Source organism: Acomys minous, assembly GCF_964271855.1.
Source record: "Acomys minous genome assembly, chromosome: 1".
Classification (NCBI taxonomy): Eukaryota; Metazoa; Chordata; class Mammalia; order Rodentia; family Muridae; genus Acomys; species Acomys minous.
Genome location: NC_140483.1, coordinates 153966904 through 153981991, shown reverse-complemented (window position 1 = coordinate 153981991; position 15088 = coordinate 153966904). Strand labels below are relative to the sequence as shown.

General features: G+C 46.9%; 1 protein-coding gene across 6 annotated transcripts in view; it reads left to right on the top strand.

Annotated features, from left to right (window-relative positions):
• The window catches only part of SUSD1 (sushi domain containing 1), a 120014-nt gene that overhangs the window by 71614 nt on the left and 33312 nt on the right, over positions 1 to 15088 (top strand). For all 6 annotated transcript variants that reach the window (XR_014773102.1, XR_014773103.1, XM_084749701.1 and 3 more), the window contains one exon: positions 622 to 814. Coding sequence is in view for 4 of the 6 variants with exons in the window: in XM_084749701.1 (XP_084605827.1) it covers positions 622 to 814 (193 nt within the window). In the remaining 2 variants the exon portion in view is untranslated. The remainder of the gene's footprint in view (positions 1 to 621; positions 815 to 15088) is intronic.

Sequence of the window (15088 nt, the reverse complement as noted above, 5' to 3'; positions counted from 1 at the left end):
CTCACAAGATCACCAGATAAAGAGGACCGGTTGATAATGTTTGGTCCTGTTATTCCAGAATCTTCACAAATTGTTTCCCCATGACTCACTGGAGCCTGAGTGGCGTGATTCAAATGGCTGTATGTTTGACGCCTCCGTGGCCACCAGCTTTTACCAGCCTGGGAAACGGCAGTGCATTGTTGCTTTAAAAGCATAGCCTGGGGTAGTTCTTATAACGCTCAAGTACCCGAGTGGTGGGGCTTGGATTCCTCAGGATGAAAATAAAAATCGAAATAATTTTATCCAGTCGCTTTAGTACAGTCCCTTTCACTTGAGTGGGCACCAGGGGATTGCCCCAGAATAGCCTGCCATCTTATTTATCTGAGCTGTGTTTCTTTCTGCCAGTCAGTCATTGATTACACAATTTAATCTTAATCCCACATCTGGCTTCGAGGGAAACTGGCTAGGACAGGTACAGTAGCTTCGTAAAGGCTGTCCTCAGTTTGGGCCGCTGGTGTCTTAAAGATAATACTAAGCAGATTAACAGAAGGAAGTTTCTTGTCGCCCTTTTGGGCTTAGCTTATCCTAGAAAGCTGCAAGCCAACAGGAACCTAATGCAACCCTCTTTCCATTTTGTGACAGGTGAAGGTTCTGGGTCAGAGGTGGTATCTACAGAGCTTTTACCACACTGCTTTCTTTAACTTCACAACAAGAGACCGAGCTCCGGAAGTGTGTTTAGATCTGTACCCGGCCACTGATTACACGATAAACATCACCCTTCTGCAGCCCACTCAGCCACGTTCTATGCAAACAACCATAACAACCGCAGTATCAGGTAGGCCCGTGTGGCTTTCTGTTTTGTTCCTCAGGACAACAAATGAGATATGAGAGTTGAACAGCACAAAGGACAGGGTCAAGAGCCCTGTGTTCCAGTTCTAACAAACTACCAGCTTTGTCTGGTATTCAGGATGCTCAGATGTTACCATTCAGTCCTTTTGTATAATGTTTTGGCTTCTAGAAGGTCTGGGCAAGGGAATATGGCTTCATCCCGGGGGACTTCAGGCAACCTTACAATGAGAATCCTGGAAGGCCCTCTCTCCCATCTCAATTCAAAATGTCTCTGTGTTTGAGGATATTGATCGAGAAACTAGAAACATCTTCCCGGAGACAGAAACATCCCCATTGCATTGGGCACTGCAGAAACAAGAGAGCTCACAGCCGGGCCATGCAAGAATACATTGTTACGGTCATCTTCAAGATAAGCTAACCTAGAGTGTGATGGAGTTAGGGGAGGCAGTGGGTCCCTCCCTCCCCTAGCTGGAGGCTGGGGTTTATCTCAGGCCTCTGTGCTTAGAAAAGCCCCGGGAGACTGGTCCCAGGATCTAGAAAATGGAGAGGGCAGCCTGAACCCCAGCTTATCCACTGGATGAGCCTTTGTGTCCTAGGTCTGTGAGATGGGCGGTTTGGAAGGGCGCAAGTTCTAGACTGTAGGAGAAGAGGACAGAAATTTTTCGAAGATTTTTTTTTTAAACTGCTGTTTTGTGATTTGGCCTTTTTGTTTGTTTGTTTGTTTGTTTTTCTGAGGGATGATATATTGAAAAACTGCTTCGTGTTCACTGGTCTCTTGGATTCTTTAAAAAAAATCTTATTTCTAGCCATCTGACTCAGAATAGCAGTGAAATGACACTTAGGCTCCTTGGGGACTCTTTATTTGTGGACTTTCCTGGAAGCTACATAGAATCCAGTGATGTTAACTACATAGCTACCGCCTAGTGCTGAGGAACACGAGAGCTCTCCCTCCCTCTCCCTCCCTCTCTCCCTTCTTCTCTCCCTCCCTTCCCTCCCTTCTTCTCTCCCTTCCTCCCTCCCTCTCTCCCTCCCTTCCTTCCTCCCTTCCTCCCTCCCTCCCTCTCTCCCTCTCTCCCTCCCTCCCTCTCTCCCTCCCTCCCTCTCTCCCTCCCTCCCTCCCTCCCTCTCTCCCTTCCTCCCTCCCTCTCTCCCTCCCTCCCTCCCTCACTCTCTCCCTCCCTCCCTCCCTCCCTCCCTCTCTCCCTTCCTCCCTCCCTCTCTCCCTCTCTCCCTCCCTCCCTCTCTCCCTCCCTCCCTCCCTCTCTCCTCCCTCCCTCCCTCCCTCTCTCCCTCCCTCCCTCTCTCCCTCCCTCCCTCCCTCCCTCTCTCCCTTCCTCCCTCCCTCTCTCCCTCCCTCCCTCCCTCCCTCCCTCTCTCCCTTCCTTCCTCCCTCTCTCCCTCCCTCCCTCCCTCCCTCTCTCCCTTCCTCCCTCCCTCTCTCCCTTCCTTCCTCCCTCCCTCTCTCCCTTCCTCCCTCCCTCCCTCTCTCCCTCCCTTCCTCCCTCCCTCCCTCTCTCCCTTCCTCCCTCCCTCACTCTCTCCCTCCCTCCCTCACTCTCTCCCTCCCTCCCTCCCTCTCTCCCTCCCTCTCTCCCTCCCTCCCTCTCTCCCTCCCTCCCTCCCTCTCTCCCTCCCTCCCTCCCTCTCTCCCTTCCTCCCTCCCTCTCTCCCTTCATCCTTTCTTCCCTCTCTTTCTCTCTCCTTTCTTCTTCTCCTTAGAAAACCCACTCGCCCAGGACTTTGCACAACCTAGACAAGTGCTCTGTCTTTGAACCACATTGCCACGCCCCTTCCACCATTTTCACACTTCTTTGGGTTTATCCAGGCACAGAGGCTTCCTTCCTCCTTCCCCTTTGAAGTGGCAGCAGAGCGAAGGGCTCCCCCTGCCTTGCTGGGACCTCTGCCTCCGTTTCACTCTTGCTCCTAGTGAGTCGGAGTGGGGTGGGGTGGGCAGCAGCCTGGCTTTCTCACACTTAGAAAGCTGTAATCCTCAAGACAGCGGTGCCTGTGCCGTCCATCTCATGGGCATGGCTTACCAGGAGAGTCATTAAAGAACAGACACATGAGCACTGTCCCAGTCAGTAGGTGCAGGACAAGGGATGGGGAAATAGTCAAGCCCCGTCTATGTGTGCATGTCCGAGAGGCTAGTATGCTAAAACTTGGCCCGGTCGGTACGCTTTCCCTGATAGGCACATGCTCACTTACCCTGTTTCTGCATTCCCAATTTAGCGACCCTGTGCTGTGTGTCCAGCTTTGCAGCCCTCCTCTCTGCAGTAGGGGTCCCATTCAGTGTGTTCGCATTTTGTAGTGAGAAGCCGAGTCTTACTTTTCCCTTCCACACGGGATTACACAAGATTAATAGCCAAAGTCTCATCTTTTCTGTCCTGGGCAATTTCCAGGATGACCCTCAACACAGATTGTAGTGTGGCTGTTGTAGAGAAGGCTTAAAGTAATGGGCTTATCCGGCCAGGCTCCAGCTGAGCAGCAGAGGGACATCAGTGGGCAGATAACCTATTACCCGGTTCTTGGAGGCTGGGGCTACACGAAATGCCAGCAGGCCGCAGAGATCAGCATTCCGCATCTTGTTTGCTCAGCGACCTGTAACACAGGAACTCTGTGCAATAGGAAATGTGACCCAAGGAATGGCATCTTCCTGTCAGTCGGGTTGGGCTTTTACTGCTCTTTGAGGCTGAGTGAGTGGGGAGCCGTCCTTCCCTTTGTGGGACGAGTATGGCCAGGAAGTGATCACCCTTGGCACATTTGAGCAAGGGGACTGACCTTTGCGGTGTGGAACATCCGGGGCTTGAGCATGGCCTTCTCAGGAGTCTGTGTTAGGAAAGCAACTCACACAGCTTTTAGGTTCCTTGGAGCCCATTTATTTCAACAGTGGAGTTCTGGGATCCGTTTGGCAGCCCAGTCAGAAAGGGAGGAGGCACGCCACTTAACACTGCAGTATTTTCACAAGTGTGTTTTGCCCTCAATGCGAGGTGGGGATTTCTGATTGTAGGGTGTCCTGTGACTAGGACAATGGGTGAGCAGCTAGCTTTTCACATGGAGTTGGTAAAGCTGTTTTGTTTTGTTTTGTTTTTTAATGTCATCCTGCACATGGGTTGGGTTTGAAAAGCCATATTAGGAATGCCTGCTCTCTGTAGACCTGCCTTTGGCTAGTGATTTGGTGTGACTGCAGTAATACTGTTTCTTTCAGCCTAAGATCTGGCACATGCTTGGAGTCACTGGACCGAGACTCATCTTTTTCCTAAGTCCACAGGCGACTGTTCTGTGTTAGCAAAGTGGCACAGGCTTCTGCGCAGCAACTGCCACTTACCTCTCTAGTTTGGAAGCTTAGACCCCAGGGAGATGAGTCAGTAGACTTGTGTGAGTGACAATTCACAATTCAGACAGCGCAATGAACCCCCAAATTCATCTCTGTAGAATGTTGTTGCAGTCTTATGGCCTGAAATTTTTCTTTTCCTTTTTAAAATTTTGTTTTATTTTTGGTTTTTTGAGACAGAATTTCTCTGTTTAGCCCTGACTGACTGTCCTGGACTCACTTTGTAGACCAGGCTCGCCTCGAATTCACAGAGACCCGCCTACCTCTGCCTGCCAAGTGCTGGGGTTAAAGGTGTGCACCACCACTGCCAGGCAGTTTTAATTTTCTAAGGGGAAATGTTTTCTGCATGTCCCCAAATGATTATTTATTGTGTTAATTTTTCCTAGTTTGTGGGTTTAAAAAATACATAATTTGTCTAAGCTGCAAGGTTTTGGTTATAGAATTATTATTATTATTATTATTATTATTATTATTATTATTATCATTATCATTATTATTTTGGTGGCGATTGCTCTTGTGCATCCAGTCATGGCCTGGACAGTGGCTAATAAGATTACTGGGTTAAGAGCGCCCTCTTCAGTCGAGGGGTGAAGTGCAGTTGCTATGTTTTGTTTCTGCCAGGAGTAAATCATCCGTTCTAGTTTAGGGTTCCTCTGCTGTGTGGGATCTTCCTATCAACACTTGGACTCCAAGGGCGCATGGGCACGCGTCTTTCTCCTCCGCCTTTTCATTGCCAGGAGCAGTGACTTCTTCAACTGTTCCCCAGCACCTTCAGATGTCATATCTTTTCTCTGCAGCCAGTGCTCTGGTGACACTGGTCTCTGTTCCCACGTTTTCACACTCAGTGGACTTTGTTTCTGTGAAGGTCTCTGGCTCCTCGCTTCCCTCCTCTTCCACACAGCTCCCTGCACAAACACTCTCAGGAAGTTGAAAGAACTTGGCTGGGATTTGGGTTTTTTTCCCCCCTCTGTTTAATAGTGCTTTTGACTGTGTTGTGTTCTCTCTGCTTTCCAGTTGGAGTGAGAGCTGTGGGTGTCTGCATCTGTGGGTGTCTCCATCTGTGGTGTCTGCATCTGTGTGTGTGTGTGTGTGTGTGTGTGTGTGTGTGTGTGTGTGTGTTGGGGGGGTGTTCACTCATGTGTGCATGTGTACAGACCAGAGGTTGGTGTAAATGTCTTTGGTTATCACTCTCCACCTTTCTTTTGAGACAAGGTCTCACCGGAAGTGGCGCTCCCTCTTCAGCCTGCCCTCAGTATCCACCTCCCAGTCCTGGAGGTACCGGACAGAAGCTACTGTTTCTGCCTTTGACGTGGGTTCTGGGGATGTGAAGTCAGGCCCTAGCGCTTGCTAAGTACACACTTTACCCACTGGGCCATGTTCCAAGCCCCTTTTATGCTGGCTTTATCTGCTCCTCCTTTTTACCTGAAGAATATTTTTGGAGACTATGTGGGGAGATTCAGATGGAAGGGACCACAGTTTTCTTTGGATTGAGTAGAACTCTGATCGACGATGTATTAAGTGCCAACTTTCCATATCTGTTTCTTACTGGTTCTATTTTGTTTTTTTGTTTTTGTTTTTTTTTTTTTTGAGACAGGGTTTCTCTGTGTAGCCTTGGCTATATTTTGTAGAATATGTGGCTAGAACTCACAGTGATCCGCCAGCCTCTGCCTTCCGAGTGCTGGGATTAAAGGCTCTGAGCCCCTTTTTCTTTTCACATGTTTTCTTCTTTCTGGATTCCCCATGAGTGATTTCAGGTTGTTTGGTATCATTCCTCCGGAACCAGACTATCTAAATTCAACTCTCAGATCCATCAAATAGGATATATTTGAATTAGTTACCTAACCTTCAGGTGCCTCAGTTACCTTAGCTGTGGATGAGGCAGTGATGAGCCCTGCATGGAACACCAGTCTATATGTGACAGACTATCTGTAAAGTGTTAAGCATTACTTAACTCCATCTGGTCATATTTGATATATGCTCCTTTGTATTTTTGTTACAAATATAATGAATGACTCCTTTCCTAAGTCAAATGCACGTTAAGAGTGTGTAATTAGCCGGGCGCAGTGGTGCATGCCTCTAATCCCAGCACTCATGTGGATCTCTATGAGTTTGAGGCCAGCCTGGTCTACGGAGTGAGTCCAGAACAGCCAGGGCTACACAAAGAAACCCTGTCTCGGAAAAAAAAAAAGCCCAAAAAACAAAACAAACAAACAAAAAACCAAAAAAGAAAAAAAGAAAAAAAAAAAAAAGAAAAGAAAAGAACCCCATCCCACCCCAGGCTCCCCAGGCTCCCCAGGCTCCCCAGGCTCCCCAGGCTCCCCAGGCTCTCCAGAGCTCCCAATTTAACAAGGACCATTGGCAAAGATCAACAATTGATTGATGAGTTCCATACTTGTGGGGTACTTCTGAGCAGAGAGGGAGGAAGTTTACCTGACTTTACCCAGAGTCACTCTCCCACAGTAAGAAAGAAAGCAAAGCTCCTAAGAGTCTGATGAACTAAAAGCTAGATTTTTGTTTCCTGTGAGACATTCTTGCAGGTCTGGTTTTTCAGCTCTATTATGGGAGATTAGATTGACCCAGTGGCGGGGAGGCGGGAGAGAGTGGAGGTAGGAGGGGAGGCGGGAGGGCAGGGAGGCGGGAGAGAGTGGGGTGGCGGGGGGGGGGGGCAGGGGGGGGAGGCAGGAAAGCGTGGAGGTGGGGGAGGCAGGAGAGCGTGGAGGGGCAGCCAGGGCTGGGAGGCCTGTAGCAAAGATGAAGAGCATCTTGCTTTTTTGTTCTATTTCTTAATATTTTGTCCTTGCAATAGTCTTATAGACACACTTTCTTACCAGTTCATATACTTTCATCTCATTCTTTTTGAGAGGATAAAATTCTATGGTGTAAAGGTGTGCTAATTTATTAACTTGCATATTACTGAAGGATATTGAATTTCCCTCTTCAAAAAACACTGTTATTAATATGCCTGGCATAGTATGTTTAGTGATTTTCACATATTCATTTTCATATTTTGACATCTATGAACTCTTAGAGTTGCCTTACAGTCAGCTGTCCATCTGCTGTGAACTTGTTCTTGCCTTAGCTTACAGTGTCATCAGCTGCTTGTAGTGTGAGTGAAATTATGTAGTTATAGACACTAGTGACATTTGTGTCTTGAGTTTCATTGTTATTTTAGAAAATTTTCAAAATGGTTTGACATGGGGACAACCACAGAAACCACAGCAAGGTGTGACATCAAGTGTCAAGGGCTCACAGGAGAAGCTGCAAAATGTGGACTGCACTTTAAAGAAACGCAGGCCTGGGGATGCAGCCCCATCACAGAGGGATTGCATGCTGCGCAGAAGACCCTGGGTTCCATCCTCAGTAACACACGCACACATGCACGCACATGCACACACAGGTACACACACACATGCACACATGTACTCACGCAGTAATAAACACATACGTACGCGCACACACAGAAGGAAGGAAGTGAGGGAGGAAGGAAGAGAGGAAGGAAAGAAGGAAAGGAGGGAGGGAGGAAGGGAGGAAGGGAAGAAAGACTCTTCACTAAAACTCTAGATAATGCATATAATGCCATCACATGAGCTGGGGAGATGGCGATGGCACCGTGGAGAAAAGTGCTTGCCTTGTGTGCTGGCTAGTTTTATGTTAACTTGGCTCAAGCCAAGCGAGTCATCAGAGAGAAAGGGGCCTCAATAAGATGGGGCAGTAGGCAAGCCTGTAGGATATTTTCTTAGTTAGTAGTTGATGGGGGAGAGCCCAGCCCACTGTGGGTGGAGCCACCCTGGGCACCTGGGTTCTGTAAGGAAGGAGGCTGAGCAAGCCATGGGGAGCAAGCCATTTAACAGCACCCCTCCATGGCCTCTGCACCAGCTCCTGGCTCTGGGTTTCTGCCCCTTTTGAGCTCCTGTCCTGACTTTCTTCAGTGATGAGCAGTGATGTGAACCCCTTCCTCCACCTGTTAGTCAGGGTTCTCTAGAGAAGCAGAACACGTAGATCGGAACCCCATATATAAAAGGGGGGATTATTAAAATCACTTAAAGGGTATGGCTCAACTAATCCCACAGTGGCGAGCTATGAGGGGAAAGTTCAAGAATCTAGTAGTTCCTCAGTTTATAAGGCTGGAAGCCTCAGCTGGTCTTCAGGAGATGCTGGAATTCCAAAGAAGTAGGCTCTAATGCCAGCGAAGGGATGGACTTGCTGGCAAGGCCAGAGCAAGCAGGCAAAGAGCCAACGCTACCTTCTTCTATGTCCTTACATAGGCTTCCAGCAAAGTGGCCCAGATTAAAGGGTTGTTTCCATCTTAAGATCCCAGTTAAAGACCTGTGTCTTTCTGCCTCAAGATCCGGACTGGAAGTGGATCCACCCACTTCAAACCAAGCAACAAACAAAACAAAACAAAAAAGCAACAAAACAAAACAACAACCCAACTCTTACAGGTGTGTGTTCCCCCCCACCTCCCACCCCCATTTCTGGATTATAGTTCATTCCAGATGTAGTGACGTTGACAACCAAGACTAGACATCACATTCCTCAACTTGCTTTTTAGTCATGGTGTTTCATCTCAGTAAGAGAAACCCTAACTGTGTGTACTAGCTGCTTTTCTGTTGCTGTGACTGACCAAACAAACAAACAAACAAACAAACCCATGACCGTGGATTTAGGCTCACGGATTCAGTGAGATCAGAGTCTGTCATGGTGGGGAGGCCTGGCCCTAAGCTACAGGCATGGCACCTGGAGCAGGAGGCTAAGCTCGCACCTTCAAAGGCAAGCTGGGAGCAGGCAGAGCAACCTGGATCTGGCACAGTGCTGCCACACCACTTAAACCTTTCCAGACAGCACCGCCGCAGGGAATCCATGGGAGACGGTCTCACTCAAATTACCACGCTGTGCAAGCAGGAGGACCAGAGTTCTAATCTGCAGAGCCTAGGTAAACAGCCAGCATTGGTGACTATGCCTGTGACCACAGCACTGTGGGGGCTGGGGCCAAGGCAAGGGTATCACTGGGGCTCGCTGGATGCCAGCGTAGGTATGGGCTCAGCGATGGGCCCTTTGTCAGGGGACTATAATGGAAACTGACAGTGCAAGACACTTAAAGTCCTCATCTGGCGTCTACACACGTGAGTGTACCCCTCACGCCACCCGAAACAGACCCTGGTACTCCAACTAAAAAGTGAGAAACCTTTGATACCAAATGTGAAGATATTTTAAGAATGTTAAATCATATTTTTGTTACACTTTTGCTTATAGTATGATAAAAATTTAGTGTTTACATGGGTCTGAAAGAGTTCTTTCAAGCAACATTATTTGATAAGTTAAAAAAACCAGTCGTGGAGCCAGGCCATGATGATGCATGCTTTTGATCCCAGAAGGCATGAGGCAGAGGCAGGCAGATCTCTGTGAGCCCAGGACAGCCAAGGCTACGCAGAGAAACCCTGCCTTGAAACACCAAACCACACCAAAACAAAAAATGATAATGATCATTCACTGGGCAGATTTAAAAAAAAATGACACACAAGATACTGGGTGTCTCATAAAAGGATGTCACCTTAAATTTGATGAGGAATGGCTGATGTTTGCACACATAGATGGGCCCCATATCTTTGTAAAATTGAGTCTCGAGAGTGGGGTTTCTACGATAAGGTCCTTGTAACTCATCTTCACAGAGAGTATGTCAGTTACATGCATACAGATGGTAAAGGAATGCTTGTTAGGAAAACGTCACTAGCATCACTTGTGGCCATTTTTTTTTTTTTTTTTTTGAGACAGGGTTTCTCTGTGTAGCCTTGGCTGTCCTGGCTCTGTAGACCAGGTTGGCCTCAAACTCAGGGAGATCCGCCTGCCTCTGCCTCTCAAGTGCTGGGATTAAAGGTGTGCTTCACCATACCTGGCTACCTGTCCCATTCTTAGTGGTTGGAAGTCCAGGAAACCACTAAGTATGTTCATTTGGTACCAGGGATGAACTCAGCACCTTGCACATGGCTAGGAAGTTGCTCTCTGCCGCTGAGTGACACCCCAGCCCTTACTCTATCTTTATGTAGAACTTTGTTGTTATTTACAGTCCTCTTGTGCGTCCCCTGTGAGTCTGCTGTTCTGGTTTGCCCGTCTTGGCGGTCCAGCGGTTTTCAGTACTCTTTAGCTGTTGGCATGGATTTGCCACCCTTGTGTGCCTGGGATCAGACCCCTACCCTGCGTGACTTAAGGGAGAAATTGCTTATTTTCACTTATGGTTCCAGAAGTTTCTATCCCTCATGGAGCAGAGGGCATAGCAGGGAGCGTTCACTGTGGTGGGAGCTTGTGGTGGCAGCCTGGACGAGACCGGAGAACAGGCAGGAAGGTAGGGCCAGGTTACTGTGTACATAGATCCACCCCTTGTGGTCTACCTCAGCAAGCCAGATGTATTTTATTTAGTTATTTGTCTATCTATTTAATTAGTTTTGTTTGGTTGGTTTGGTTTTTTGTTGTTTGAGATAGGGTTTCTTTGTGTAGCCTTGGCTGTCCTGAAACTTGCTGTGTAGACCAGGCTGGCTTCAAGACTCAGAAATCTGCCTGCCTCTGCCTTCCAAGTGCTGGGATGCAGGGTGTGCACCACCATGCCCAGCCAACCAGCCAGTTTTTAAGAGCTCCATAGCAAACCCCCCCCCCACCAGTACTACCACCAGTCTGGGACTCAGTGTTCGGAGCATGAAGCTGTGGGAGTCGGCTCAGATGCAAAATTTAGGGCCATCATTTTTTCCAGCTCCACTCCCACTGCTGTTTGTGTCTTATCTTTCAAACTGCAGTATTAGGTCTTTTGCCACACAGAAAAGTTAACTTTCTTTAGTCAATATTTTTACATTTTAGTTTTTAGGGCCCTGGCTAGTCTTTTGGAGGACTCTGGTTTGGTTCCCAGCACCCTTATGGCGCCAGTCTCAGGGGAGTCAACATCTTCCTCTGCCCTCCATGGCACTAAACACTTACACGGTACACACACCTACATGCAGGAAAAGCATCATATGCATACAATAAAAATAATTTTAAAATTAGTTTTCATTTTCTTGCTATTTCCTTCCTACCTAGGGTTATAGAACTATTCTTTTATATATTTTATAGTATGTTTGTAATTAAATATTTGTTTCTGTTGAGAACATTTTTTTCAGTTATATCAAGTTAGAAGTCTAATATTGCTAATATTGCTGATCTGAAATGCCATTTGCTCATCTATAAAGCTTCCTGAGTGGGTAGGCCTACTTATTGATTCTGCTCTTTCCATTAATCAGTTTATTCATTCCTTTACTAACAATAAAAATTTTAACTACTCTAGCATTTTGATTATGTCTGATATCACCTCCAGAAGGACAAAACATCCCACAAAGACATAAAAATTGGTTTCTCAAGGGGAAATATTCTTTTTAAAGTATGAAGCATAGAAAATCATAGTACAGGGCTGGAGAGATTGCTCAGCAGTTAAGAGCACTGCTTGCTCTTCCAGAGGTCCTGAATTCAATTCCCAGCAACCACATGGTGGCTCACAACCATCTATAATGAGATATGGTGCCCTCTCCTGGCATGCAGTTAGTTATACATGCAGATAGAGCACTCATATACATAAAATAAATAAATAATCTTTAAAATGAAAGAAAATCATAGTACATAGAACCTATCTGTCATTTGATATAAAAATATGTCTTACAGGAGCTATCACAAAGAAAGTAGAGAGATATTGCTGGATTTTATTTTATTTTTATTATTTTAATTTTTTGGTGAATTTTTTAAAAAAAGTTTTATTTTATTTGTAATTATGTGTTTGTGTGTGGGTATGTGCATGTGAGTGCAGTTCCCACAGAGGCCAGAAGAGGGTGTTGGGTTCCCCTGTAGCTGCAGTTAAAGGCTGTCATGAGTTGCCTAACACAGGTGCTGTATTTCTAGTCCCTTATAGTTTTATTATGTCTGGTCATGTCCCATGTCAATTAGCATCCCACCCCCATTTTGCTTTTTCTCATTAATCTTTTCAAGGAAATTTAGCAGTGATTGTTTTCTGTTTATTGAGTGTGCCAAGCTGGTTTCTGCTGGTTCTACTTTGTGATTTCCACACTCTACCCATTCAAGGTATTTCTCTATGTTTTATTTTCTTTTATATCCTTTATCAACATTTATGTTGTTTCTCCCTTTATGTTTTTTCCCTCTTGCCCCGCCCCCCCCCTTTCTCCTCCTCCTCTTCCCTCCCCTCCTCCTCCTTTCCTTCCTTTTTGGTTTTTCAAGACAGGGCTTCTCTGTGTCCCTCTGGTTGTCCTAGAATTCACTCTGTAGAGCAGGCTGGCCTTGACCTCAGAGTGCTGGGACTACAGACATGCGCCGCCACACCCGGCTGAGGGTTTTTTTTTTTTTTAATGTATTTTTATTAGATTTCTCTTAGACTAGTCGGAGCTGGTTCGGAATGCTAGCACTCTTCCGTCGAGTCTCTTCCGTTTTGCGTGCTGTTACTTGCATTCGTTTCCTGTCGCTGGCTTGATGGATCACTGGAAACCCTAGTGGGGGAGTACACGTTGGCTTCCATGTAGCTGTGGAGGCCAGATGCTTGAAATCGAATGGCTCCCTGTGCGTCTAAGGGACTGAAGGGAGACTCTGTTTCCTTACTCTTGGTGTTCGGCTCCTTTAGCCTGTGGCCCCACATTCACCAGTTTGCTCTCCACTTGGCCACATTATGCCTGTCACTCATGGGCTTTCGCTACACGGTCCACTCTGTCCTGAAGCTCTCCACCACCTCACGGCCTCAGCCTTAAAGTGCCAAGATTCCAAGTGTGTGCCACCGTAGCCTCCTCCTGCTCCTCTCCTTCCTCTTTCTCCTTCTGCTCCCCTGCCTCTTTTTTTTTTTTTTCCTTTCTGTGTGCTGTATATGTGTATGTGTGTTTGTGTGTGTGTGTGGGGGGGTGTATGCATGTGTGCATGTGCGTGTCCATGCCTGTGGAGGTCAGAGTTCAACATCCAGGGTCTTCTTCAGTCACTCTCCACCTTAGCGTTTGAGACAGTCTCTCACTGGCTCGGCTGGACTGGCTGCCAGAGCGGCAGGGATCCGCCCATCTCTTCCTCACTGACACCCACCCAGCTTTTTACGTATGTCCCGGGGATCTCAAGGCTGACTCTCAAGTTTTCGCAGCAAGCACTTTACTGACTGAGCCCTTCTTCTCCGCCCTGCCTCCCACTCTTGGCTTCTTTAATGCTAATCCTGCTTTAGCTGGTTTATAAAGATCCTTGTTATCCATTGAGCCTGCCCAGATAATCCAGGCTCATCTCCCTGTCATCAAGGCCCTGCTGCCTGGGAGGTGGCATAGCCTTGAGTCCCAAGGTCTTGGGTCTGATGTCTGAGGGTGTCCATCCAGACCATCCTGCTTTTCCTGGTACACAGGGGGGGAAAAAAAAAGCAACTGTTTCTGTTTCATCTATCTGATGCACTTTGCCAGGCTCCTATTATTTTGTCTTGTTTTTCCATTGTCTTCAGGCCGTTTGTTATTTGGTTCATTCTCCGAGATTTACTGGCAGTTATGACCCTTTCCCACTTTCATTTATGCTATTTGTACCTCATTGTTTTCTGAGAACGTCCTGACTAATACCAAATAATAGCCGTGAGGCCAGACAGACATCCTTGTATTGTTGGTAACTTCACAAGAATTTGCTTAATTATTTTACCACTGAGCGTGGTAAATTCTAATAAACATGATTAAGCTAAAGGGCTTCTGAGAAATTGAGTCTTCGTAAACCAGGATTTTAAGTCAGGAATATATTGAAGCACAGAAGCCATTGTGAATATGAAAGTAACCTGCTAATAGTTTTTCTACTAATGATCGTGTATTCCGGGAATAAATTTTTCTCAGTCATGATGTTTTGCTTTGCGAATTACTACTCACTTCTCTTTTGCTGATATATACATAAAATTTGACTCAAAAACAAAAATTTAAAAAAGTGACTGCGGTGGCATGTACCTTTAAGCTTAGCACTTAGAAGGAAGAGGCAGTTGGATCTCTAAGAGTTTGAGTCTAGCCTGGTCTACATAGTCAGACCCCATCTCAAAAAAAAAATTAAAGTAAATAAAAGAAATTAAATTAAAACGTTATATGTACGAGCGTGTTGCCTGCACACATGTATGTGTACCATGTGTGTGCCTGGCGTGCATGCAGGTCAGAAGAGGGTATTGGATTCCCTGGCACGGAAGTCACAGCTGGCTGTGAGCCACTGTGTGGATGCTTGGAACTTAACCTAGGTCCTCTGCAGGAGCAGCGGTCGTGCTCAGCTGCTGAGCCCTCTCTCCAGCCCCTATTTGCTGTTTTTTTTGTCTTGTGTGTGTCCTTTAGCAAGTGAGTTTGGCATAGACTGTTTAGTGTTTGCTTTGCGTCCCCTGGACAGCTTAGGTGCTGTGACTCATCCAGTTACACTGAGAGAGCTGGGGACCCTTCTGCTTTTTGTGTGATCTTGAGCTGGTGGCAGAGTATTGTTTATACCAACTTTACTGACTGAGGTTGTAGCTTAGGAGGAAAATGCATGCTAGCACACGTGAGGTCCTAGACTGAACCACAAAAACAAAACAGGCAAAAGCACTTGTAATAGCATTAAATATTATTTGGGTCACTTGGGTCACCCCTTTCTAATCTCTATCAGTAGGGCTGCGCCCCCTTCCCCGCCCCCCCCCAACCTGTGGTACTTACATACCTGCTCTGTCCCGTAGCATCTGAAGTGAAGTTGGGACTTGTGGAGCAAGTTTTCTCATTGTAAACATGTTCAACCCACACAGGAGGGGCAACATCTACCAGCTCAGCCTCATTCATAGAAACCCGTCGGGCTAGGCAGGGGTTTGCTCAGTACAGGCCTGCTTCCGATGGGATGGTCCTTCGGACGCCTTGGGAGTTGTCTTTCAGTCTTTACTCCCTGCTGTGCTCCCGTGAAACTGCCTAG